This window comes from Coloeus monedula, assembly GCF_965178545.1.
Source record: "Coloeus monedula genome assembly, chromosome: 1".
Classification (NCBI taxonomy): Eukaryota; Metazoa; Chordata; class Aves; order Passeriformes; family Corvidae; genus Coloeus; species Coloeus monedula.
The window spans coordinates 111922629-111950562 of record NC_138781.1 but is presented as its reverse complement, the minus strand read 5'-3'; the positions used below and the strand labels follow the sequence as shown (position 1 = coordinate 111950562).

Below are 27934 nucleotides of genomic sequence, written 5' to 3'. Positions count from 1 at the left end.
GCTTCAAGGTTGATTATTTTTTTTAATATTTGGATCTTCAAAAAAACCCAGAAAAGTTTTCCTCTATGTAGACTAAATGTAAGAATATGGCTTTTGCCTTTGCTATAATCTGTTTTGTGGGATGATGCTTGTTTGGCTGATGTTCAGTACAACTTTTTTAGGTGGATTCGAAGATCTCTCTGGGCATTGCAGGCATCCTGATTGTACTGAGCTCAGTAGCATGTTCTATAGGCATTTTCAGCTACTTTGGAATCCCCCTGACACTGATTGTGATAGAAGTAATTCCTTTCTTGGTGCTGGCTATTGGAGTGGACAACATCTTCATTATGGTTCAGACACTTCAGGTATTTATTCTTTCATACAGACTCTTCTAAAAATGCCTGTCATTTTTGAAGTCTGTAAGCTTGGAGCAGGAAGTCTCCTGCACTCCGATGCTCAGCTCAATCTGAGCAGCTCTGGACTCTCACAAGATATCTAGTGGAAGAACGCCAAGAATCTGTGTACATTCTACCTTCACAAAAAAACCCCAATTTATCTCTCTGCATTTTTCTTACTGCTGCTTGATATCAAAATAGTTGTAGAACTCAACTGGTGTTTTTATCACTTGTAATTTTAGCATATTGTAAGCAGTAGTCATGAGCTAAACTACATGCTTGAGACTAGGGACTTCTGACACTAAGTCTTAGTGGGTAATCAGCTTTTTAATTTGACAGCTTCAATAACCCACTGAAACTGTCACTGCCTCTGTCAAGTGTGTGGTTTTATCTGAAGTACTAAACTTAGTACTATGTTTTAAATTTGAAGCAAGACAACAAGTAATGTTCAGGCTGCTCTTGTTTTAGAGAGTCTCAGCTGTTTATCTACCTCTTGTTAATGCAGTGAAAACAACAGGAGAGTTTAGGATATTTTAAAGTTGTGGCTTTTTTAAAGCCATATGAAATAGCTTTATCAATTGCATGATTCCTAATAATACAGTTTTGCCTTAAAACAGAGAGATGAACGCCTTCAGGGTGAAACTCTGGATCAACAGATTGGCAGAGTTTTGGGAGATGTGGCACCTGGTATGTTTCTCTCATCCCTTTCGGAGACTGTGGCATTCTTCCTTGGTAAGACTCCTTTAATATTTGAAGATAAGGGCCTTATCAAAACTGCATGTTGCAAGAATAAATGCAAAACTAAAATGTTAAAGTAAAGAATTTGTAGAGGCAGATTAACTTAGTTGTTTGTTGTTATAATCGAGTTAAACTTGACTTCTGCTGAGGATAGGCATTGGAGTACTTGAAGAATTTGGCACAGTTAAAAAGATCCAGTTCTGAATCTGTCAAAGTTTCCAGCAAAGGCAGAGGTTTTTACTGACTTGCAATAACTGTCAACTAAATTTGACCTTATGAATAGATCAAATATCAGGGTGTATGAACTCCTACATTGCATTTAGTCATCTTCCACTGCTTGGAAAAATGCCCCTATGACAGATGTGCGTTTGAAGTTCACTTTACAATATGTTTTAGAGGTAAATCTTAGTTGTTACCCTACAAGTATAATTTGGCCTTCTTTCATAATGGCTTTGTTTACCTGCAGTGTAATTTGTTGTTGGATCAGCTTGCATTGGAATGGCTTAATATGGAAGCAAGATGTTGCATGATGGCACTCCTTAACTGCTGTGTTACAGTCTGCACCTAACTTTGGAATTGAGAAATATCTTAGAACTAGTCACTGCTTTGCACAGCCTCAGTGCTGATAAACAGGTCAAAGACAGCAGCTGTAGCCAGGCTTGTATGGGCTCTTTCTTTTGCTCCAAAAATACAGGCCCTTTGTCCTGCTGTAAGGCTACCACTTAAACTGGGTGTTTGTCTAGAAAATACTCGTGCATTTCTAGGAGAAGGGAGCTCTCCTAACAAACTGGGTCGCTTCCTCCAGGGACACTGTCTACGATGCCAGCGGTTCACACGTTCTCCCTGTTTGCTGGAATGGCTGTGCTCATAGACTTTATTCTTCAAGTCACTTGCTTCGTGAGTCTCCTGGGCTTGGATATTAAGCGTCAAGAGGTGAGTATAAGTGCAGCTGTAACTGCAGTGTAGTGGGGATGATGACATCTGCAGAACTGCACTAACTGGCATTTAATCCCTTTTCAGAGGAATAGACTGGATATTCTGTGTTGCATCAAAAGCAGTGAAGAAACGGGTGGAGTCCAGCATTCTGAAAGCATGTTATTTCTGTTCTTCAAAAATCAATTTTCTCCATATCTGCTTAAGGATTGGATGAGACCAATAGTAGTATGTATAGTCTATTTCAAGTAAGCAGTCATCTAAACTTGAGCAAAAGAGCTGTGAGCCTGAAGGCCTAAACAGGGAAGAAAAACGTTCAGTACAGTGAAACAAATGAAGCTTCTAGTATTTAATTTTCAGCATTAGTATAGAAATAAGCTTTTGTAATTTCAAAAGTATTTCAGTGAATAGAGGCTCGATCATGGATTGTCTAAAGCCCAGATTTAAGGGTTGTTTTACTGACAATCAAATTACTTTAGCCTATGTAAAAAAATCAGCATGTGTTGGCTTCTACAGTGCATTAATCCAGAGTGTTGTTGCCAAGTCTGTGATTCAGTTTAAGGTTACTGTGCTTATTTACAGAAGGTATTTGTATCTTTCACTGCGGATTTCTAAGAATAAATTTCCTTACAGTTCCAAAGGGACCTCGGAGTTAAGTACATTTTACTAGCACTGTTGTACTAAGCCTGGCTAGCATATTCAAACTAGAACCTCTTTGCATGGTTCCTATTAGCTTAGCAAATGACTTCTATTGCTTGTTGTTTCTGTACAGTTCTCATGTCCATGGATTTGCTTTTTTGCAGATAGCAGTGTTTGTGGGTATCCTGTCATTCAGTGCTGCAGTTATGCACAATGTAGAGATTGGACTGGATCAGTCTCTCTCAATGCCAGATGTAAGTCTTATGATCGTGTCACTGTTCAGCAGTTTGTGGCTGAATTGAAACCTGGATACCTTGTTGTGCTACCTGAACATTCCATAATAGTAACCGAAAAATTTCCCTTGAAGGACTCCTATGTAATAGATTACTTCAGCCACATCAGCAAATATCTGCATGCGGGTCCCCCTGTCTACTTCGTCCTAGAAGAAGGACACAACTACACCTCTTTGGAAGGGCAGAACATGGTGTGTGGTGGAATGGGATGTAATAATGATTCACTTGTCCAGCAAGTCTTCAATGCTGCAGAAATTGGTAGCTAGTAAGTCTTTTATGCTTGTCTTTGCATAGCTGCATGGAAGAGATGTAGCTGACTGGTGTGTCCTCCTGATTTAGCTCAGGCTCAGCTGTTGGTTGTAAACTGACATTCTGTTGTATTTGCTTTATGTTGTGGGCTTGGGAGGGAAGGGGTTGGAAGCAGCTGTGTGACAGTCTTCTAGAATGAGGATAAAACCTGTCTGGACTGGTGGGGGATACGTTGGTGTACTTGGGTTTGGAAAAGGGGCTTGATCCTTCAAGGAATCTTGGAATGGTAGTAAGAGAAACTTGTGAAAACCTCTCAGTAGGGTTATGATGTTCTGGAAAATGACTGCATGCTCAGCTTCTAAACCTGGTGAATAAACTAGGCTAGCCTAGGGAGGCTAAGCAGGAATTTTTTCTGCAGCTAACAACTCAAGGAAGTCTTTTCCCAATTCCTTCTACTGTAGTTCATTTCAGCCTAACTGAAGGAGGAGCTTTGCTTGAAAACTGAGCCAACAGGGTGTGGAATAGGATGGGGAACAGAGTGGGCAGGGAAATGGAAAGCTGAGCTTGGCAGTAGAACTGGATGCAGTGAAAACGCTCCTGCTGTTTGCTAGCTGCAGTGTTATGAGCTACCTGAGCATTATGGCTCTTGGATGGGGTACTAGAGCATGGGACTGTAATGGAGGACTGAGAACATTTGACAAGAATGAGTTGATATGGCATAAGCTGGCACAGGAGACATCAAGTGATGTGTTCTGGAATGAAACACAAAATTACTGATGATGGATATGTTATGTTACTCTTACTAGCACGAGGATAGGCTATGCCCCATCGTCCTGGATTGATGACTACTTTGACTGGGTGAAGCCACAGTCGTCCTGTTGCAGAGTCTACAATACCACTGGGCAGTTCTGCAATGCTTCAGGTATTGGCATCCATCCAGTTGCTAGTGGATTAGCTTGGTTTATACATTTCACAGCCAAAAAATTTGCTCATGGTATGAGCCAAGTGAATACCTTTCCTTATTGTAAGGAGGCACCTCTCGAATTGCCCTCTTAATTTATTTGAACTGCTGTTCGAGTGAGCGTAAATGTTCTGCTGGAATGCTGCAGGTTGGAAACAGCCTACCTAGACAGCCAGTGTAACTTGCTGTAAAAATTTTGATCCTTCTGTTGGTTTTCTTAGAGCACACAAACTTGGTGCTTTGGTTTTATTCAGGTCCTTCAGTTTGGTGCAATTCTCATCAGATCTAATGAAGATAAATGCACAAGTAAGAGGTCTCTGACAGCAATAAATAAAAGTAACAATAAATAAAGTAGTAGCAATAAATAAAATTAAGGACTACGAAGCTTATATGGAATTTCAGGATGGATCAGTTAGTTCGTCAGTAAAAATGCTTTCTATGGAATTGCATCCTGTAGTAATGCAAGTCAGAATTTACTACTGTTAGGAAAAAGAATACTTGATCCTGTAGCTGACCTTTATCCTATATTTCTTCAGTCAGCGATCCATCCTGCACTAGTTGTCGACCACTGACTCAAGAAGGCAAGCAGAGACCACAGGGCAAAGACTTCATGACCTTTTTGCCAATGTTCCTCTCGGACAACCCTAATCCTAAATGTGGCAAAGGGTAAGAGCCTTATTCTATAGACCTTGCTCAGACCAGTGCATCAAGGATACTTGCTCTGGATTTTGTCTGCAAGGTTAGATATCTAATGTCCTCCAAAAAGCCATACAAACATGGACATGTCACCAGTTCTGTATTATTTTCTGAAAAGAACAAATGCATCATCAACTGAATGGAATAGCAGCTTTTCCCTGTACAGAGAGACAATGTCTATGGTCAGTCTGGTCTAGAATATCCTGTGCCATCTTGAAATGTATTGTGCTCTGAAGCTTGTATAGTTTTGGAAACTGCTGGAAACAACTACCAGCTGTTAGCCCTTTAAAGGGCACCTACAAGAGAGCTGAAGAGGGACTTTTTACAAGGGGGTGTAGTGATAAACAAGGAGGAATGGCTTTAAGATGAAAGAGGGTAGGTTTAGATTAGATGTTAGGAAGAAATTCTTTACTATGAGGGTGGTGAGGCACTGGAACAGATTGCCCAGAGAAGTTGTGCCCTGTCCCTGGGAGTGTTCAAGGCCAGGTGCAGTGGGATATGAGCAACCTTAGTCTAGTGGAAGGTGTCCCTGCTCATGGCAGGGGTGGAACTAGACTGTCTTTATAGTCCCTTGCAACTCAAACCATTCTAGAATTCCGTAAGATTATAAAAGCTAATAAATTTCAATGGTGCTGACACTGATATCTAATATGTCCGTTTTTATAGAGGACATGCTGCCTATAATTCTGCTGTCAACTTTATAAACAACAAAACTGACATTGGAGCCACTTATTTTATGACTTACCATACTGTACTGAAAACATCATCTGATTTTATTGATGCTATGAGGAAAGCTCGGATTATAGCAGACAACATTACTGAAACCATGGGCATCAAAGAGAAGAACTACCGGGTGTTTCCTTACAGGTATGATTAGATGTTTCTTGCCTTGGTGACAAATACTTGAGCAACACAGAAAAGGAGCTGGCTAATAACATCTTAGAAACCTGAGTTTTACCTAGCAGAAGGTAATGCAGAGATTTGGGGATTTCTAGTAAAACCAGAAAGATAAAATTTACATTCGTAGCACTGGCCTCTTTTTACTGTAATCGATAACTAACTTACATCCTTCACTACAAAGGTAGCTCTGGCTCCATTTTTGGGCATTTCCTAGCTTTTATAGTAGGGTTCAATAGTTCTAACATAAGCAGATATATTGACATGGGTAGTTGCAAGCTGTGATGTGAATGTATTGACTTCAAATAATTTATTTAAATGTAAAGCAAATGCAGCAGCAATGTCAAGCATAACACTACTACACTAAAATTGTGTTGGAGTTGGTATCTGTACATCTGAAATACTGACCTCTGCATCAAAGGATCCTACCTGTACTTATGGTCCACCTGCAGTAGCTCCTGCAGATATCACAGTGGATCTGAGGACCTACCTCCTGGTATCTACTGTAGCTGCTTATACTGAAATATGGGAATTACCCTGACTTTGAGACACAATCTTTATTTGAGGTATTAGTGAGGAGTTGACTCCTACAGAATGCTGGCTGTTACATGACATTCCACTGATACAAAGAAGCCAGGTTCTGTTGGTGACTTCTGTCAGGGGGGAGCTACTTTATCCTTAGCACAGAAGCTGATCTAATATTAGCATACAAAAGGGAAGATCGCTAATGCCAACCTCTCTCTTTTCCACAGTGTGTTTTATGTCTTCTATGAACAATACTTGACAATTGTGCACGATGCTATCTTTAACCTCTGCATCTCCTTGGGATCAATATTTTTGGTGACAACTGTGCTTCTTGGTTTTGAAGTATGGGCTGCTGTTGTGGTTTCAATAACTATTGCTATGATCATCGTCAACATGTTTGGAGTGATGTGGCTCTGGGGCATCAGCTTGAATGCAGTTTCATTAGTAAATCTTGTCATGGTAAGTCAACAAGACATCCCTTTGCTTCTCTTTCCAAGTTTTGAGCAGTTCTGTGTCCTACATATATACTCGAGATACTGAGCAGTATTCTGCTACTAAACTTCGACAGGCATTTGAACAGTAATTGGAACTATCTTAACACATCTAGAAGAAGAGAAAACAAGTTTATTCTGACAACTAGTCCTGGTACTGATAAAATACAGCAATTGAACTGAAGCTATACTGCCTCTGGTGGAGGTCACTCCTGTTTTGCAGCAACAGCTTTACTGCTGCTATCTAGGCTTGGTACTGCTCCACATCAACACAGGTGGTTCATGCTGAAGGGGGAGGATGCATTAGTCTGTGTTAAGGCTTCTGCTATGTTTATATTCTACAGAGTAGATCTGGGATATGCTAGCACCAGTATTGTTCTTGCATAAGTGGATGGAATCATTTGGACAGAGAGAGCCTTGGTAAAGCACTCCAGAATTAGCTCCAGCAAGCAGCTATTGGTTGCTCTGGCTTACTGTGTTCTCTAGAGGTTTGTGGCAGGTCTGAGGGTTAGTGTAAACTGCTGGCCCATGTTAGAGTTTGATGTATGTTCAAGCATGCATCTACTAGGTAAGGCCAAGATTAGCTAAGTGGTCAGTTAGTGTTGTAAATGACTGATCAGCTAAATTGTTATGGTATCAAATCAGGATGTACATTCAGTGTTATTCTAAAGCAGTGTTATTGCACCTGATAGTTGTAAACTGATCCTAGAGTTCAATGTTCACTGCAATGCACTGCATCAAAGCCAGCTTGCTTCAACATCAGGAAACTTTTGACCTCTGAAACAATGTCATGTTCTGCTTCCTGTTTGATTGTCTGTTAGCAGTGATTGGTGGTAAAACGCCACACAGTGCCTGCAACAGCCTCTGGGAAGCAACTAACACTAAGCTTGTAACTTCCCATGGTACTTTACCCTGAGGACTGATCACAGCTGATAGGAATCTTTCTAGCCCATCCCGAATTCTGAAGAGAGACCTTGCCATCAAAGTGCTCCTTTAACTGGTGTTTTCATGTGTGTTTCCTTTCACTCTCCAGAGCTGTGGTATTGCTGTGGAATTCTGCAGTCATGTGACAAGAGCATTCACTGTTAGTACCAAGGGCAGTAGAGTAGAGCGTGCAGAAGAAGCTCTGTCTCACATGGGCAGCTCAGTGAGTATCTGCTGGGTGGGGAGGGAAAAATGAGTAGCCAAGTAACAGCTTTACTATTTTAAGAAATATTATAGATGTCTTAAGACATAAAGATGGCCTTGCCTTTTCTTTTTGGAATGCTTAAAGCCCTTAAGGTCAACCCAGGCTTCTACTAGTAATAGGGATGATGAAGGCTCATTTTTAATCTCATGTTATTACTACCTAATAGTAGAGAAGAGCTAAATGCTTTAGCTGACCTAGTAGTTTGGATAAACCTCAAATTGTCCCATTAAAGTTCAAGTGTTTCTCTTCTGGATAGTCAGAGGTGACTAGGAAAGGTTGTTGTGAATATGGGATGCAGTTGGAGCTTGTAGAAAACAAGCAGGGCTCAGTGTTTAGGCAGTACTGATCTTAGACTAAATATGGGGTTGGAATGGACAGTTCTTGTGATGTGTGTACTGCAGCCACATACAGAATTTCACTGGAACACAATTTAAGTAATGGTTTTCATCTGTATCTGGCTCAAGCAAAAATTAATTAGGTGGCTGCAGAGATCAAAGTGGATTTTTAATCATACTGAGCCTGTCCTGTGGGACCAAAAACATGAACTCTTCTCCTGAGTACATCTTGATTTGGTTCTAGACTGGCAGGGCAGGAGGAATACTTACATATAGGAGCTTTAGATTACACAGAAATGTTACCAAATGCTACATACTTGAAGGGAATGGATTACCTAAAGCTCTATTTACCACTTAAAACACTTTTTTTTTTTTTATTGCCAGGTTTTCAGTGGTATCACACTGACCAAATTTGGAGGAATTGTAGTATTGGCTTTTTCCAAATCTCAAATCTTCAAGATATTCTACTTCAGGATGTATCTAGCTATGGTTGTGCTGGGAGCAACACATGGACTGATATTTCTTCCAGTTCTCCTTAGTTACATAGGTAAGATGTGACAGTCTGCTCTATACCACACTTCAAACAAAAATAGCTGTCTGTGGACTTTCCATGCCATGGAAAGGACTGCAGAGATGAAAAGCAGCACTTAAATGTGCCCCTCTCATCCAAGGTGCCTGTCTTTTGGAAAGCAAAGGCTGACTGGTGGCACTGTAAGCTCACTGTGGTGGGCTTGCTGAACTGAAGCAAGCATAGCCTGGCCAACGTGGCTGCACTTTGCTGTGCTTTGTGAAGGTGGCTGCTGGGTCCCTGTGGCCCCCAGAGAGCAGCATGATTAGCATGTTTCAACCTGGGGGACGGGATGGAGGGTGGAAGTAACAAACCTCCTGTGGGACACTGTTCCTGCATTTGCAGAAACAATCTTGCCTTGCTGTGGGCCAGGGCCCTGGAGGGATGTCTGCTGAGATAAGGAGATTGCTCAATCTCCCAGCAGGACTCCCTGGAAAGGCAACTACTTCCTTGGGTCATGGCGAGGAAAGGTAGACCCACAATCCTTTGGGAGACACTATGCAGATCATTCTGTAACCCATTTGTCTGTCCCAGACCCTCTGTAATCCATTGGTCCCCTTGCTGATCCCCTGTATCCCTATAAAAGCAAGATCAATGGGCCCCTGTGGCTCAGAGAGGGTTCTCATCCCTGGCTCCCCCCCTTCACCGGAGGGGACCCACAATAAAGCTGCCTTCGTGCGGAACCAGCCACATGGGCCTTCTCCTCTCTCTCTGGTCTGGCTTGGCCTGGAGGCTGCCCTGCAGAGCTGAGCTGAAATCACGAGCTGATAATCACTAAAGAGCTGACAGCCTCTGCAAGGGCTCCTCTGCCAGCAGCTGAGAGGAAGACACCGGACCCCGGGAAGATGATTCCTTTCGGGACCATCTCCCCGGACCGGTCATCTCTTCCTGGGTCACAGCCTTGGACCCCATCACCAGCTGTAATACCTTGCAGTGAGGATGGTCCAAGCACTGTCCTCTTGAATTTGGAAATGCACATGTATAGTGTAGTCCTTAAAGGTAGACTTAACCCCATTAAGTAAGGCTCAGTTTAAGACTGGTGGGGATTCATCTACCACTGCCCTTGTTGCTGCTGAGAGTTATTAACAGCTGAGCAGAAGCACATTTCTGAATGTTAAGCTGGCCCTAGACAGGAAGATCATGCATGCTTCCTGATGACTGATCAGCTGTAATGTGGAGCCTTTGGATAACTCTGTTCTCTCTCACTCAGGCCCATCAGTAAATAAAGCTAAAACTCGTGCTGCACAAGAGAGGACCAAAGGTACAGAACGGGAGAGACTCCTCTACTTCTAGTTTTTAACAGTGTTCAGTGGACTCCTTGAACTGTGGCTTAGGCCCAGCTCTTAAGAACTGAAGCGCAGCAACGTTCTATGACTATCACACTGTAACCACCACAGACTTGACTCCTGCACAGATTCAACTAGAAGATACCAGCTGCAGCTTTGGACATAGCTTTAAACTCAGGAAATGCTAAGTGTGGCTCAAGTAGCAGTATTACTAGATGTGTTAATAATATTACTAAAACACTTCTGTTTTCAAGAGGTTGCATCTTTTTTCTCCAGAAACCTAAACCAGCTGTAGTGAGAGTTGAATAGCATTTTATCAATGAAATTGAGGTGATGTGTATGAGAATGGACTGCTAAACTACTGACACTAATTTTAAATGCAGGTCAATGCAATTTTTGTCTCTATTTTTAGGGGGAAGCCATCACAAGTTGTAATATTTTTAGTACTATTTGCCAAAATGTCTTGTATATACTTTATTATAAAATAGCAATTTTGTAGTCCAAAAATCTACTTAAATGCAATAAATTAAGTTTATACATTTCAGTGGAAGAGTCTTTCAGAATGTTGTGGGTTTCATGAGAGCTTGTTCTCCAAAAACTTGTTTGAAGAAGGTGACGTGTTCTTCACAGTGCTCACCTAAGGGGGACAAAATAAAAGTTAATGTTCACTTTACAACTCGGAAACCAAGAGCCAAGATTGTGTAGTTTCACTTACCTTAATTTATTAGTACTAACTCTTATCTTTAACATGTTTGAGTACAGGAGTTGAACAAATAGAAAGCACTGGAATACTGAGGTATTTCCAGTTCTGTGACTGTCATTCTTGAGGTGAATCAGATGTTTGATCTAGTTTCTGTATCTAGTTCATGTATCTAACCAGCAGATTCACAGCCATGAGAGCCCTTTACTGTCAAGATACAAGAGCTTGGGGTGGGATTCTGTGCCAACAGCATGTCTGGTGATTGCAAACATTTTGCTGGTGCAAAAGTTTGGCTTGGCTTTTAAAGGAAAAAGAAGTGTAGCATAAAACAGGCTTGAATTTTTTGTAATTAGTGGAAATAGACAACTGAACTCAAAGGTTTCCTAACCTGGTTGGTGACTTCAGGAGAAGGCACTAATTAGAGATAATGGCTCTGCTAAGCTAAGCAATGAGAGCAGCTGCAAGTCAAAAAGGTTCATCTGCGAGTTTATGTTTAGCTCAGCCTCTTTACTCCTGGGTGCAGCAGACAAAGGAGTAAGACAAGTTAATGTGGAACTGTGCTTAAAGGTAGGTACAAAACATAGGCTAAAAAGTACCATGAGTTTTATCTTCTAATATAGGCTCAACTGGATTGGAAATGAAACAAGTCTTAGTTGTGTTTGTACAACTGAGTATCTTGGTCAACCTGCTTATTGCTTACCTGGTGTGAAGCTGGGGTTTCCTCGTAACCGCTGGTTTCTTTGCTCAAAGAATCGGAATATGGTGTAGAAAAGCATCTCATCCTCTGCTTGTTTCGCTGCATCGAGGAATTTGCGGGCTGAAATGCTGTCATGTCCTCCAATACCCCTGATGAATCTCAAGGCAGCCAAAACTTGGTGTTTGGACAACAGAACTTCCACTATTTCATCATTTGCTGTGGAAAGCCTCTGTGAAGTCAATCACAGCTGTAAGACAATGCTTCCAATGCATGCAAATGACTGATGCTAGTTAGTTACCTCAAGCCTGGCCAGGGAAGCTGTTTGACCAGTCTAACCCACATCTGGCATGGAGTTACTAGAGTGAGAAGTGCTTACTTTTAACATGTCCAGCGAGAGCTGATGTGCAGGAGGGTAAATGCTTTCCAGGGAAAGTAAGAGACAAGCCTAGGGCAAAAGTAGAAATAACCTTAAAATTCTGAAGACTTCTCACCTCCCTCACTAGCTTATTGGAGCTACTTGTCTTACATACCAAAGGCTTTGAGTCACTGAGCACATGGTACTGCAGAAACTGATGGAGCATGTAGAACAAGTTGTGTTGAACAAGGGTTTTGATAACCAGCTCATATAAGTAGTGCTGTGAATGTCGGAAGAAGACAATGAAAGGTATGTCTCTATACATGTTTTTATAATCTAGAAGTCAGTATTGTATAGGACTTACACATGTGACCAAGACTGGACTTGCTCCATTCACAGAATGGGGCAATGTAGTTAGCACGTAAGTGATTTACCTGAACTGCAATCTGGAACTGGTTGAGAGAGCGAATATATTCCATCAAGACAGCTATAGTGAACTTATGGGGTGCTTCCTGGACAAGGAAGAAAGTGTTAGTGGGAACTTGCATAGCTTCTCTGTTAATAACCCCATAAGAATGGGCATCAAAATACTCTAATCCTAACAAAGCTTCCTGCAGCCAATTTCAAGCAGTCAGCTTAAGTTGGCTGTTCTGATATTGCTACCAAATTAGCCCTTTAAATTATTTAATTAGCCCTTAAAATTAACTTACCTTCTTTTCTGTAAAAACAGATAAAACATGTGTGTACATATCAGACTGGTCAATAACCGCTTGAGTGCGGACAGGACGTTTCAGGAGTGGATTACTTCTACTCAGGCCTGTTTCTACCACCTAGGAGAAAACAAAGTCTTTTAGAAAGAAAACTGTAGTGTTGTACAGTTCCAAGTCAGTCACACTTGTACAGACTGTTTTCTGCTTCAAACATAACTATAAATATGTTTTGTTAACAAGGAAATTCGTATCTGTGGCCACATTATATTAGATGCATCTTGTTCAGTAGGGCTTTCATATTAAATTTAGAACTGCTCTTTAAAGTTATATAAATACAGCTGCTATTATATACCTCAAAGCCAGGAGATGAATCAAGCTAACTACACTGCCACAGGCCCTCAGGCTTCGAAGAGTTTTGAGTATGTGACTGTACTCTGAGCTAGTGCTCAAATTGGTTATTTTAACAGAAGTAAGTGCGAGGTATCAGGACTGCCTCTGTTACGCTACGATACAGTGTGCAGTGAAATCAGTGCTTTGGAAACCAAGGTAGTAGTGATTGATTCACAGTTGCTTTTTCAGCTTCTACCTTCTCTCTGCTTTCAAGCACTGGGGTATATTAACTCACAAGTGTTAAGTGAGAGGATCATTTTGCACAGTAGACTTTTACTGGGAGCCTGAGGCAGTCAGGACCTTTTGAGGTAAGCCTAAATTTCCTAAGTAGAAAGGAGCATGCCTGCACCTTCATGCCACCTGAGAAGCAAACAGAATTGTCCTGTCTCTGTAAGCCACTCTAGCTAACATGGTTTACCATAGTATAGCTTTGCTCAGCTTCCAAGTACTTCTTGTATTCATGATTCAGTTTGTCAAAAACAGTTGCAATCACAGATAGTGATCCTCTTTCTGGCTCACTGAGCACTGAAAAGATAAAAAGAAGAGCTGTGAGGAGAAGTAACCTGGGGCTTGAATGTTGCCTTTTTCAAAAGGTGGTCTCTATTCTGTACTTAATTTTAAACTTATATGCAACACTTTCAATCATGTCAGGTATATTTGAATTGAATGGTGGGGGGCAAGGGGGGAAAGTTAATTTTTTCATGCTGTTAAATTCCTTTAGAATAGTGACTGAGGGTAGTTGGGGCAAATGACATCCCACAGGACCAAGGTCACTTCAGGGGTGATCTCAAACCTAAAACTAGCTTAGCTAACTTGGGTGAGTATGAATAAGCAGTTTTGTACTTTCAAGATACAGACAACACACTTGAACTTACTTTGAGAGCATACAGACAGGATAACCATTTTGCATTCTTTTCTCTGGAGAAGGAAATCCATTAGTTTTCCTTTATCTAGCAAGAGGTTAACTACAGGTTCAAGTTTCACCTGAAGACTCCAGAGGTAACCTTGATTTGAAGGAGTAAACAAAGTGAATTGCCTTGTACAGTATAGCCTAGACATACAATTTTTCCATGCTTAAATGAACACAAATCTAGATTATTTGCCTTTCTAAGCCTGTATTTTAGAGCAGCATTACCCTTGAAAAGTTGTAGAGATAGCATCATCCTCAGTTATCACTACCAAGAGTGATCAACTCAGCAGATGTACCTAATAAGCCACTTAAGTTTTAAGCTGCTTTGTGCACTGAAAGTGCACACCCTGATAATGAATACTGTAGAGTCCAAGAGCTCACCACTTACCTTCACTTGCACTGATGATAATATCAGGTTGAAAGACAATCCAAGAAGAAGAATCTAAATGTTAAAGTTTTAACATCCATATTAACATTGATTCTAAACTGTTTCTCCTGAATTCACATTACTGTAGAGAAGCAGATCCCATTAACATACTTTCATTTACTGTCACTTTTACTTCTGAGGTTTTGAACCATGTTCTTGCAATGATGCCTTCAATCTTACAATGTACTTATCCAATAATTTCATACATGTGTCTCAATCAGGAAATGTGGTATTATACTAGACTTCAGTGTTTACAACTCTGTGAAAGCATTATGAGGCTATTATGAAGCATATTATTTTGTCTTGAAGTACATGTGCATAATTGGCTAAAACTGCTCTGTTAAGGAGCCAAGGTAGCAAATGCTTCCTTCTTCCCTGCTTGATACTTAGAATGAAGTTTTTACTTTTTGAGAGGATTTAAAGGATACAGAGTTTACATGGAACAGGAGCCTGACTTGTCACAGAAGCTGGGCCTGTAGAAAAAATAACATCTGGTGAAGAGCAGTAGTACTCTGGCAGCTCTCCTATACTGAAAAGGCAACTATGGATCTTAACACTGTAGCATGCAGTCAAAAAGAGAGACCCATTTGTGTAGCCAGATATACAAAGAAAATCTGACACTGAGAAGGCAAACAAATCCTTCAAAACATGACTCTCTTGTTTTTCAGCCAAGTGAAATAATGCATGCATAAATATTCCAGCTCTAGTACTGTAATTCTAAATACACAGACTCCATTTGCTGTGTTTAAATGTATAATCTTTAAAAGGAGCAGTGGTTTGTACATTCTGATCCTAACCTTTGTTTAATACAGGTCTCCACCTGCAGATTTATCATACTTGCTCTCAGATGTTAAAGAGCTTTTAATATGCAATCTTTTTGTATAGAAGCACCTTTCTCTTCTACAAAGAGAACCTTGCTGCTTTATCACCTGCTACTGAAACTGTGCTCAGACTATTTCTGGTTACTCCCAGCTTGAGGGTCACACTTCTAGGGCTGGAGAACAGAAAGGTAATCCAAGAAGAATCTAAGCATTTAAGTCCTAATACTGATTGTAGCATTACTTTTAAACAGGTCCCAAACTTGATTCTGAGCTTGTATTGTCTTTCAGCCTCTAAATTCCTAAATCATGTAATCCTGACTTAAGACAGAAAAGCATGAACTGCTTTTGAGCACCCACAAGTTTTGAGAGTCACGGCCAAGAAACTCCCCAAACCCAACAATTTTCAAGCAAAGTAAAAGCAAAGTACTATAAGAAGCAGGCACCTTAAACAGCAACTCTTCTGTAGCTGGCACACAGTTGGAACACCAACTTATGCTCAATTGCTTCTTACCTTCTTCCTTCCTCACCCTCTCAAATATGTATAACTCAAGTGTTAGTAAGCAGCCTCCTAAAACCTGAAGCACTCCTGTATGTGAGCTGTTACATTTAAGTACTCTTGCTAAGTGTTAGGTTATTCATTATATAGTGGTTCTACCTGCTACAGGTATTTGATAGGGTTGTATTGATCGAGGTGGAAGTACAAACTGATGGATGGTTGTGGAGCCATCAAATTCTCCTTTTAGCTTGATGTCAAATATAACTGAAGTCTGCAATTAAAAAGACGAAATTAGTATTCACAAATGTGAATCACCACCCATTTACATGCATTCAGTCTGCATTTCACATTTCCATCTTGTATTCTCTGTTAGAATCATAGAATAGTTGGGGTTGGAAGGGATGGACTGGGGGTGATGACATCTTTCACTTATCAGGCTCCTCAAGGCCCCACCCAACCCGGCCTTGAATGCTTTTGGTGATGGGGTATCCTGTTATAGGGTCTCACCACCCTCAGGGTAAAAATTGCTTCCCTGCATCCCATCTAAATCTATCCCCCTTTGGTCTAAAACCATTGCCCCTGGAACTGTCATTACAGGCCCTGGTAAAAAGACACCTGACTTTGACACTGCTTAGTCATGGATGCACCATTTTCCTCCCAGTTTCCAGTATCTTCGTATGATATTCTCATGCTTCTACCATTCAGTCTTGTTCAATTCAAGTCACTAACATTTCTATCCAGTATGGACCACCATGGAAAGCAACTTTGCTTTCAGTGCCAGTGAAACTTCAGTTACTGGTGTTTCCCAAAGCCAAAGTGAGTAATGTTTTCTGGGTTTCTATAGTCATGTTTACACCTTGACCAAAACGGTGGGGAGAAAGTGCTCTGGGTTAAATGCTAATGAGTAGAATTAACATGAAATATAAATGAAACATCAATTAACCCTCCTAAGGAGGTAACATGCCCCAGTTCTTGGAAGTTGTCCAAGAGAACACAATACAAGAAGTCCAAGACTTTTCCCAGGTTAAGAGCAAAGTACCACTTCAGCTTAACCACTGACCAAGCCTTGCTACTGGGGCTACAGACAAGGAAGGTTTACCTATGGTACCAGATGCACAAGAAGGTTCGTGTTCATACAAGTTTTTACAGATCCAGGCATTCAAACTAAAGGAGCCTAAGTCTGTCATAGAAACATTATCATTCAAATATGAGAAGTTTCCCAGGATTAATAATTTAGTATCCAATTTAATTCTGCCTCTTTGTATAATGCCTTAAAAGCCTACACAGTGCAGCAGCAAAGCATCAGAAGAAACTGACAAGAAGCAAGAACAGTGTAAGAAGAAAGCAGGCATTACCAACAGCCCTAATTGTATGTTAGCCCATCAAGATAAAAGGATAAATTTGAATCTCTTACAGTGTTATGGTTTTGTTCCTGCAAATACTCTGGCTTTTGGCAAAGCTAAGAATATAGAAATGTAATTTCTAGAGTGTTACTAAAACCTGCCTGGAACTTCTCAAAGTTACGGCACAACATAATATAAATAAATCAGACCTCAGTATCCTGATGATGTACTACCACCAAGTTATCCACTACATTCAGTGCAAACTTCCCAGTTCTGTTCAGCTTTAAAATATGTGTCTTCTTACAGGAGCCCTCTCTATGGAAACAAAGAGAAATGAGAACTGGTCAACAAGCCTGTTTAGACTATAAAAGATGTGTTTTCATCCTGGTTTTGCTGGGACCCAGTTTATTTTCTTCCTAGGAGCTGGTACAGTGCTGTATTTTGGATTTAGTATGAGAAAAACACTGATAAGACACTGATGTTTTAGCTGTTGTGAACAGAGCTTACTCTACATCAAGGACTTCTTTGTTTCCCATGTTCTGCCAGCCAGCAGGTGTGCAAGGAGCTGGGAGGGAGCAGGGCCAGGACAGCAGACCTGAACTGGCCAAACGGATATTCCATACCTTAGGACATCATGCTGAGTAAATAAATGGGGGGAAGTGGGCCAGGAGGCACAGATCAGTGCTTGGGACAGGCTGGGCGGTGAGCAACTGTTATTGTGTCACTTGCTTTTCATGGGTTTTATTCCCTCCTCCACCCCCTTTTCATTACTACTATTAGTTTTTACTCCATTTCACTTATTAAACTGTTCTTATCTCAACCTATGAGTTTTACCTTTTGGTGCCCCTTCCACCAGGGGTTTGGGGGAGCAGCTGGTGGTACTTAGTTGCCAGCTGGGATTAAACCACAACACCCTGACACAAATGGGAACTGCCACTACTGTTCTTCATTCTGCTCTTACCTGGGTAAGTGATAGAGCACTACTTCTGCTCCTGTACTGTTGGAAGTCCTTGAGTGATGCCTCAAATAGAGAACATAAAGCTGCCCGTATCTAACAAGACAACAGGATTAAAGCATTATTTTCAATTAAAAGCTCTACCAATCTCTTAGAGCCATGCATTTTATCCTAAAAGAAGAGATGAGATTACCTAAATCAGGTGATAATTTAATTAAAAGTGAAAGACATCACAATGCATGACCTATACCCATGCAAGTTAAGCATCTGTGAACGATTCCTCTATCAAAATATCAACTAAAAAATGAAACATTCTCTAAATTTCTGTGGTAATCGGGAACAATTTCATGTAAGACTTCTCCATTTCCTTCCCCTCCCCACCTTGCCCCAAGAGGGTTGTTTAGATGCTTTGTTCAAGGCAGTAACTGAAGTGCAATAGTGCTGCTAAAACAAGGAACAAGTGCAACCATCGTATTGTTTTTGTCTTCTCCCAGAATTCCCGAACTGTCCCACCTTCCCAAGAAAGACCTGATGAGTGAGATACGTACATTGTAGCCATAGCAATATCTCTTTCAGAAAGGCTGAGCTTGGATGACTTGGGTGCTGCAGGTAACTCAATTTCAAATTTTGATAGCTTTGACATGGTCCCACTCTGTTAAACAGCAAAACAAGAACTGTCACGGCCTGAACCAGACGGGGCCGAGCCGCGTTTCCCCGAACGCTGAATCACCAGCGCCCCCACCAGGCGAAGGGCGGCCATAGTCCAAAAGAAAGGGTTTGTGCGTTCTCCACCAAAAAAACCCCAAGTGATTTTTAACACACTTCCGTAACTTCAGAAGCTTTACCGTCTTGATTTTATAACTCCAGCTACAAAAATATTTCTATTTTAATTAAGTCAAACAAATTTGTATGCAAATCCCATGTACAACTGGTCTGGAGATCTCAAAAGTGCAGTTCTCTTAACTTACATTCCCTCTTCCAGAAAAGTATATGCTCCTACTCTTAAGTAACTGCTTCCTGGGAAGCAGAAAATATCACTACCTCCTACCATTCATCGTCTCCTTACAGCATACCCCTTCTCCTACCCAAGGCTTCCTCTCTCCTCTTCCTCTTTTCTATGGAATTTATATTTAAGCAAGTTTTCAGAGTTTCCCAAGTTTCTACTGAAATTCACTTCCCATTCTTACTGATTCATTCTTGAGTGTGAAGTGTGAATACTACAGAACTATTTCCTTTGCTAGATCTCTATTTTCAAATATTATTTTAGTACAGGACCTTTCTCAGGAGATCTTTAAATATTACCTTCTGAACACAAGATAAAAATTGTTTAGCTTCAAGCTGCAACTTGACACAAATTGTGAAGAAGGGGGAACCATAACCTAAGATGTTCAAAAGAAAACTGGGAGCAGCTAGTAGGTTCCTCCCAGACACCTAAGGGAACATCAATTCAGGATGCAGTACAGACCCTACACAAGATTAACACAAACCATGTGAATAAGCTGCCTTTTAATCTCTTTACCCTTAAACTGCCACAGAAATCTTCCTAATCCATTCATAGGAGCAAGACAAATGCTGTAGTTCCTTTCCTCATTTTTAAAATCACCTGACTGCATCATTAACTTCAAACAGATTCTAGTTCTCACAACACACTTTTTCCAAGATAAAATGAAAAATATTTTCCCAGTAACACAGTAAGTGTTGCCCACAGGGAAGAAGACCAAAAGAAGTAACTACTGTAGACAAAGCCCTCTCTCGGCTTGGAACAACAGTTGTTTCTTAAGTGCTATCTTTTTTCTTTATCTCTTTTCCATCCAGTCATATTTGGAAGGTTATAATTATAATCACAAGTGAAAGGCCCTTACTTTTTATTTATCATACTACAGAGAGCAAATGTTCATATTAAAAGTAAATCATAAATACCTATTTAAGTGAAAAAAATTCTCTTTAAAGACATCTAAGTTGTAAAATATTTTAGTCACCAATTTTTTCTTTCCTTTCTCAAGGTCAACTGTCCAGCTTTGTCTGGACACACCACTTTTCAAAGAGCATGTAAGAAAGGGTGAACTACCTAATTTTAAGCCATCACCTAGGAAATACCTTATAGATTTGCTTATTGTCATACAAGGATGTGAACACATACACTCTTGGAAGAAATTCAAGGAATAGAATATTTGGATGAAGAAGCAGTTTAAGAAAAAATTAAAATGAAAAGTTTGGAACACATCCCTTTACCTTGAAATAGAATGGCTGCAGGACATTGCCAAGGACAGTGGTTGAAAGGAGGATAACAGAGCTCTCTGGACAATACATGTACCAATTGACATTAATACTCTGATTCTTCAGAAGCTTTAAACTTCGTTTCTCTGGCAATACCTGGAAACACAGAATATTAGCATTATGTTACCACCAGTATTCCAACAGCATAAATGGTAATGCACAGGAGCAAGGAATGTTAATGAGAAACAGTTAAGTGTAAAGACATTTACCATGCTAGAATTAAACATCAGAAACCTGTCAATTATGGCTTAGGCCCCACTTTACTGTAGCTAAGGAAATAAAGCACATCAAATCCTAATGAGCTCAAAGGTGCTGTGTTTTCCCAATCATCCAGATCTGGGTATACATTCTGTGCACAATGGAGAAAACACCTAGCTTGAAACTGATGCCTTAAGAGGCCTCCTAGACACAGAGACTGGACAGGAGTAAAAGAATAAAATAGGTATTTATTTGAAAGGCCTTCAAAGGTACCCCCTGGGGCCAGAGGCTATTGCCAAGATGGACCCCAAGATGGAGAACAGGTCATGAGTTCTTCACACCTTTATAGGTTTGGCTCATTTGCGTATCAGGTTTAATTCTCCAATTAAAGCTTCAGTTCAATGATGTAATTCCCCTCAACTTGCCCCCCCTTAGAGGCCCTTTGGATTATACTCTTTGGGCCTAGGATGGTCTGGGTGACCTTGGAGAGCAGGCCCGGAGAGGCTTTGTTATGTCTACCTAGCACAAGTGAACAGAAATTAGCAAGCTACAAGAAACCTCAGAGTTACACTCGAAGCAGTACAGAATCAGGAAAATATAAAAGTTAAAACCTAGGCATCAAAACAACTAGTGAAGTTTTATCAAAAAGTTCTTCTTACAATATTCTTACTGCACTCACAGCTTCCTTAATCTTTTGTAGAACTAAGTATATAAACCAATTCTCTTCATTTTAAGGGCATAAATACCCTCTCCTTAGAAAGACATGTACTTGATTTGGTCCTTTTACCTGCATGTTTGACATTCATAATCCTTTCAGGTGCTAAAGATATATTTTCCCCTTTGATCAGCAGGAAATAATGCTGCTTTTTCAGTTACTTTCTTTAGTATTAGTTATTAGTAATTCTTAGAAACATTGTGTCTTAGCTCCAGGACTGAAATTATTGCAAAGTGCCCAACTTTTTTTTTTTGTGAAGTGTTTAAATATCCCTCATCATGAATGTCAGACTTGGTTATTTATTCATTAGACATCTTTAAAAACATATGCAAAGGTAATTACATGGAGGAACTCAATGAGGTCAACATAGAAGGAACTCTTCTGCAAATTGCAGCTATTCTAGCTAGTCAATTATTTGTTCTTTGCCACCTTTTAAGCATTTACACATCTTCCCCAATGCTGATTTGTTTTGCATGAAGTGGTATTTCACATTAGATTTAAATATTCATTTCCATACAAGCCAAGAGCATCTCTTAATCTAAGAGTTTTCAAGACTTAGTTGAGTACTCCTTTATACAAGGTTTTAAAACCTGTAAATGATAAATTTGCTCTGCCCTAAAAAAGTATACTTCTCAAAAAAATTTAAAAATTGTAGTCTGAAAACAAAATGGAAGAAGTTTTTTTTTTAACCAGTACACTTTCTCAATTACAGAGACAAGAAAAAAATTCAAATATGCTGTTACAAATTTACATTTTCAAGTCTCTAAGCATGTCCTATGGGAGTTATTTGTATTACCTGGTAGAATTCAATTCCTTGATCTGTGATGAAGACAATTTCTGTCGAACTCGTCCAGCAGAATCCTAGAATATTGGCATTCTTTGTCTTTTAACAAACAAGCAAACAAACACTCTTTTACTTGGAAAAATTAACTATTCAGATAAGCTAATACTACTAAATGAAGAACACGAGACCAAAGGCAGTTTAGGTATCCAATCTCTGGAGTTAATACTTTTGGCCAACCAGACACCCAGCATGCATCAGTTGCTTTTATAAAGCATTCCCAAACTACATATGAACACAACTACTGTATAACCTGGATTTTTGGCAGCATGTAAGATTTACAAGTTTATTACATGATCAAATTTTATTTTCACCCTAGAGGAAACTAAGTTCCTCAGCTTCAAACTCTACTGCCAATTCAACCAGTTCCTGACATGAAAAGCAGGAAGATATGTTTAGAGAAACTAAAAACGAAGTGGAAAACTTTGCCATGACTTCACTCAGAATCTACTACTATTACTCTCAGAAGTTTCATTACCATAAAGGTTTTTCTAGAATGGTTTACTTAAACTCATAGTCCTAAATAATGAAGCAGACAGTGCTTCAGCTTTAAAGACTACAGGAATAAAGGGATCTGTGCAAATCAGACGTATAAAAATTTACTTTAGCATTCTATTACCCACAAATGTAATTTGTTTTAGTTAAAAGTTGGAAAATACCAAACAATGACAATGGTACTTGTTTCTGGTAAAATAATCATCAAAACATTAGAAAGATTGTTTAAAAATACCAAACATAGTACAAAAACTAGTAATAGCTTACTATTACTGCTTAGTGACATTAGGATAAAACATCCACATTAACATATCTGGCACTAATATAATCACTGTCCACTGCTTCTGTATCATCAGCACTTTGTCTCTTCTCCTTACCAAACCTTGACATTTGTTGCCTTCACAGCATTTCTGCTTCCTCTAGGAAACAATTACATTCACAAGACTGGGAAGGTTTTCATGGTGTTGTTAATACTTGTTTGTTCACCTCAGTTTAGGTAGACAGTAGTGACTACATATCTCATTTCCTTTAGTGTTTTGAAAGGTACCTCAATTAGTTCTCTTGTAGAGTAGAGGTCACCAGCCTAACTAACTTTAGATTTTCACTTAAGCGTATAAGCTTGGGACATTTAACTCACCTTACATTCCTGTGTATATTCTAGCTGAGGGCTATCTGGAATAAAATTCAAAAAATCCTGCAAAAACACCCATTAAGTGTATTAGCAATTATGAAGCACAGACAAAATACTTACATAGATACAAAAGAAAAGATATTAGTTTATCAGATTGTTTTGGATGAGATAGATATAGATACAGATATATGAAAAACTTGGCTTATATTCCACTCCACCCTTGCCAGAGAATTCTTTACAGAAGTTGGCTCCCCCTTACACTTTTCCTTAAATGATGACACTAGCAAGAAAACAATGCTGCCTGTCCAGCCTCTCAGGATGATGGAGGAATTTTCACTGGAGTGTTTTTAGCCAACAGACTTTTTGAACATTTGTCTCAGAGACTTCTACTCCGGAAGTAGATGATTTCCAGCTCCAATTCCCTAGCTGCAGGGTGTAGGTTTCTTACCACACTCTTCAAAGTTCTCTGCACAGCCAGGATCTTGTTCCCCAAGGAAAATTTGATACACTTCACTTCTCCTTTGTCCTCCATCCTGTACAGAAAGAAACACAAGTTATGGAAATATTATCTAAAATAGTTTCTTAAAGAATATACCCTCAAAAAAGACAATGAAAGAGGAAAAAAAGTGCACTGCAAATGCTTCTGAATACAGATTATTACTCTTGCCTGCCAGTAATGTATTCAAAACCCAGACTGAAAGAATATGGTAGCTCAGTCTTCAGAAGTCCTGAACACATCAATTACAGAATCATGGCTAAGGTCACACAAATTAGCACCTGAAATCACTGCAAATGCTCAGTTCTGTTGGCCTGTGATGTGGAACTGGAAAACTTGTGGGACAATCCAAACCTGCATTTTCAGTTCTGTCCCAGTGAGTCTGGAGTTCTGTGACACTCACCAACATCCTGCAACCTGCTCTGTTACTTCCAGAACTCCTGCTAGCTGACACAAGCCTCCTTGCTCTCCCATTAGGACACAGCCTCTGGAAGAACTTTGGATGTTAAAGGGAGAGTGAGGCTGTTTTCACACCATTAAAATCAATAAAAATGTATTCTTACCAAACAAGCATCAGCACAATTGGCACAAATAAGGTATATAGCTCCTCCAGCATATGTTATTAAGTCAAGCCAAAGAGAGTGAGACAGCCAAGTATGAAAATAGTGGAACATCATGAATTTTAGTAAGCATTTTCAGCTCCTTCAGGATTGACAAGTGTAATCTAACAAAAAAGTAAAATAAACCCAGCAACTTCCAAGACAGGCCCTACGCAATACCCATGAGATCACAGTAAACACATCTTGATTATAAATTGCTTCATCCATATCTGGATTGATGTGGCATAAAAGAATACTTCCTTACACAGCAGAGTGCAAAGAGCCATCACTCTTAACAGACACATATGTAAAAATAGTTTACTGTAGTCAAATTCTACAAAAAATGTTTCCACAAGAAACGGAAGACATAGAAGAAGCCAATTTAGATTAAACAAGGAACAGAAGGTGAGAAACCTACATCTAGGTTTGGACATTGTGCTTGAATCACAGGCATAACCTGCTGAACTGTATCCTTGGATAAGTCACTGCTGCTTTAGGAATCACTCTCTCATATGTATAGCATGTTTTAATAAAAGACTGTTGTTGAAAAAAAAACGAGCTACAGCCTAATTACTTCCCCTCAGAAGACTATAGGGAGGGAAAAGCATAATCCCTTAATTGCAAGATTATATCTAAGAACAAATCAAAATATGATCAGAAAGAACTACTTTAAAGTTTTATACCTGAATTACAGTAGACCAGGACTAAGTACCACATAATTTTAAGACTGCATGATTCTATCCCAAGATAAAGGGGCCTTACCTGAAGGAAATAGGATTTCTGTCTTCCAAACCTTTAACAACAACTCCTGTAGCTCCACCAGATCGAACAGCAAAAACCTACAAAAAAAGTTTTGAACATATTTTTAACTCTTTCAAAGTCATAACCTTCACGTGCTGCCTCTTCTATAAGCCAGATCTTTAATTTTTTCTATAAGACACAATTTTTGTTCTTCTGCAGATCTGCCAGTTCACAGAGATAATCTGGAATTCCAAGTTTACTTAGAGTTGTCAGATTGCATAGTACTGCAAGAGTCTTGTAGGCATATTCTGAAGTACTGAGCAAGTTAAATCAGTAAAAATATGATATAAGCCTTTATCTTGGTTTTATTTCTTTTATATTTATATTTTTCTAAGTCAGGTACTAGTAAAAGTATCTGAGACATCAGGGCATTGTTTAAAACAAAAAGAAGCTCATCTTGGGGATTGGGAAGAGATGTAACTCAATGACCCAGAAGCTTAATTGTGTCAGAACACGTTATTAAATAGGAATAGTTTAACAGTAACCTGACTTGCATGTACCTAAGGAGTTTCAGCCAACATGCCCTAGCAACTGAGAATTCCTTCAGCACAACTTCAAATATATGTGTAGAAAACCTGCTACAGATATGACATGTATTGAGCTGGAATAAGATAACATTAAAAAAATAAATAAATAAATAAAGTCATGCTGTTACAACCTTTACCTAGCTTAGAAAAAGAAAGGCAGAAAAATGCCTTATTGGTACTTGTATGTGCAGCAGCACTAGGCACACAGATCAGGTCTCAGGGTAACAGGGACATTGCTCTGTACTATCAGCCGTGCTGCCAGTCTGCTATGCTCAGGCAGGAAATACAGGTGTCAAGACTATAAATTGCAAGCAAATCCACAGCCTTATTAAAATGACAAATACTTAGTTTAACTATTTTTGGTTTTAAGTAGATAGAAAGTGAAGGCAACACTTAATCTCTGCAAGATGAGAAGATTGCATGGGCAGGTCTCTCACATGGGAAACTGTCATTGAAACGCTGGTTACACATGATTCAGAGACACAATGGAAATCAAACTATTTAAGCTTAACAAGAAAACACAGACAAATCTACACTGGAAAATATGAATCCTTCAAGTGAGCTCTCAACAACCAGTTTCTATGTAGTTATATCACACCCACACTATGATACAGTATCTCCCAACAGGGTATTTCAACTAGCCCTCAAAATGTAAGACAATGGATTATAAGAAGAAATAAATGGAAAGTGGCCCAGTGGACTTGGAGGTGCTGGTTGACAGCAGCTGAACGTGAGCCAGCGTGTTCCCAGGTGGCCAAGAAACCAACGGCACCCTGGCCTGGATCAGCAATAGTGTGGGCAGCAGGACCAGGGCAGTGATTGTCCCCCTGTACTCTGCACTGGTGAGGCCACACCTCGAGTGCTGTGTCCAGTTCAGGGCTCCTCAATTCAGGAAGGACACTGAGGTGCTGGAGCATGTCCAGGGAAGGGCAACAGAGCTGGGGAAGGGTCTGGAGCACAAGTCCTATAAGGAGCGGCTGAGGGGGCTGGGGATGTTTAGCCTGGAGAAAAGGAGGCTCGAGAGAGACCTTATCACTCTCTACAACTCACTGAAAGGAGGGTGTAGCCAGCTGGGGGTTCCCCCCTTCTCCCCAGAGACAGAGCCAGAGGACATGGCCTTAAGCTGCACCAGGGGAGGTTTAGGTTGGACATTAGGAAGAATGCCTTCCCTGAAAAGGTGATTAGACAGTGCAATGGACTGCCCAGGGGGGTGGTGGAGTCACCATGCCTGGAGGTGGTGTTTAAGGGAAGATGTGGCACTCAGTGGCATGGTCCAGTTGATAAGGTAATGTTCAGTCAAAGGTTGGACTCCATGATCTCAGAGACCTTTTCCAAACTAAATGATTCTGTCATCATTCTGAACAGAGTGCAACAGCAAGAAACACACCCCAGAAATACTGCTTCCTCTCCAAACATGTCCACACATGGGGCAATCCATGACAGCTATATGGGGAAGAAAGCTTGAAGGTTCCAATTCCATGAATGCTGAGGTCAAAGAACGGTTACAGGAATTAGACAGTGAAATGTATCCACATTGATAAAGCCCCATGACAGGCTGTAGATCTTTTAGCTATACCGAGCTGAACTCTCAGGAGTCCATACAGGTATTAAGGAGAATATGCTTAAAAGCACTAAAGCCAAGAAATGACCGCCTAGGTCTGTGCCACAAGGAAAGCTGTAATTATTCATTTTTTAATGAATATATTGAATTTCAGGAATGGAAAGGGGTGTGAAAAAAATCAGGGTAATTAAGCCAAGAGCAAAGTGACAAAGTTTGCCAGTCATGTGGGGACACTTGGAACAGAAAGGAAAAGTGCTGACTCCGATGAATTCCAGAAAGACCTTACGGCAGTAAGGCAGGTGAAATCCAGCCTAATAAACTGGTGAAGGGAAAAAAAAGCAAACTACCGCCTCTAGCACGGTGACAGGTCCTGAGCCAGCACCCGGCGGGAAGGGGAACAACCGGGCTCATGCCCGGCAGTCGAGGGAGGGGACGGGAGGAAACCAGAGCCGGGCAGGGAACCAAAGCCAAGCAGGCGAGCAGCAGCGGGCTGGGCTGAGCCCCCAGGCCCGGATCCGCGGCCCCCACCTGCTTGTTGGCCTCGTCGAAGAACACGCAGTTCACGGGGTTCGCCTTCTCGAAGTGCACGGGCCGCGCGCACAGCGCCAGGTAGCAGCCGCCGCCCCTCGCTCGCCCCTCGCCTTCTCCCGCTGCTCCTGCTCCTCCTCCTGCCGCCGCTGCCGCCGGCGCTCCCGGCGCCTCGTCCTCGCCCGGCCCCGGCGCCTCACGGCTCATGGCGGCGGCCATTGCCGACCCCCGCTCCCGGGCGGCCGCTTCCTGTTTACACTCCCCTCGCGCGTGACGCGCTGCTTCCG

At 40.6% G+C, this 27934-nt stretch overlaps 2 protein-coding genes across 2 annotated transcripts in view; one reads left to right on the top strand and one right to left on the bottom strand.

Moving 5' to 3' along the window:
* Positions 1 to 10718, top strand: part of NPC1 (NPC intracellular cholesterol transporter 1) — a 27642-nt gene extending 16924 nt beyond the window's left edge. Inside the window, exons 13-25 of the mRNA XM_082283510.1 lie at positions 162 to 344; positions 992 to 1106; positions 1918 to 2045; positions 2133 to 2273; positions 2849 to 2938; positions 3052 to 3242; positions 4033 to 4148; positions 4724 to 4853; positions 5550 to 5750; positions 6533 to 6764; positions 7830 to 7943; positions 8705 to 8867; positions 10099 to 10718. Of these exons, the coding sequence (XP_082139636.1) occupies positions 162 to 344; positions 992 to 1106; positions 1918 to 2045; positions 2133 to 2273; positions 2849 to 2938; positions 3052 to 3242; positions 4033 to 4148; positions 4724 to 4853; positions 5550 to 5750; positions 6533 to 6764; positions 7830 to 7943; positions 8705 to 8867; positions 10099 to 10181 (1887 nt within the window). The 3' untranslated portion in view covers positions 10182 to 10718. The remainder of the gene's footprint in view (positions 1 to 161; positions 345 to 991; positions 1107 to 1917; positions 2046 to 2132; positions 2274 to 2848; positions 2939 to 3051; positions 3243 to 4032; positions 4149 to 4723; positions 4854 to 5549; positions 5751 to 6532; positions 6765 to 7829; positions 7944 to 8704; positions 8868 to 10098) is intronic.
* Positions 10675 to 27934, bottom strand: RMC1 (regulator of MON1-CCZ1). Its single transcript, XM_082283517.1, has 20 exons — positions 27648 to 27934; positions 24993 to 25069; positions 23584 to 23668; positions 23142 to 23198; positions 21965 to 22051; positions 20211 to 20351; positions 18527 to 18630; positions 17985 to 18074; positions 17233 to 17338; positions 15840 to 15951; positions 14792 to 14836; positions 14325 to 14378; positions 13902 to 14030; positions 13445 to 13551; positions 12637 to 12756; positions 12361 to 12438; positions 12102 to 12206; positions 11948 to 12016; positions 11575 to 11800; positions 10675 to 10811 (listed from the first exon to the last, which is right to left on the bottom strand). Exons 1-20 carry the CDS (start codon positions 27864 to 27866, stop codon positions 10732 to 10734), a joined length of 2091 nt encoding a protein of 696 aa, XP_082139643.1. The 5' UTR covers positions 27867 to 27934; the 3' UTR covers positions 10675 to 10731.

Coding starts and splice junctions, on each gene's coding strand:
- RMC1 (XM_082283517.1), bottom strand. CDS start 27,866: ATGGCCGCCGCCATGAGCCGTGAGGCGCCGGGGCCGGGCGAGGACGAG. Junction 20,352..21,964: donor AAGGAATTGAATTCTACCAG/GTAATACAAATA, acceptor CTGTGTTTCCAG/GTATTGCCAGAGAAACGAAG. Junction 14,379..14,791: donor TCCTGTTCCATGTAAACTCT/GTATCCTTTAAA, acceptor TTTAACATTTAG/ATTCTTCTTCTTGGATTGTC.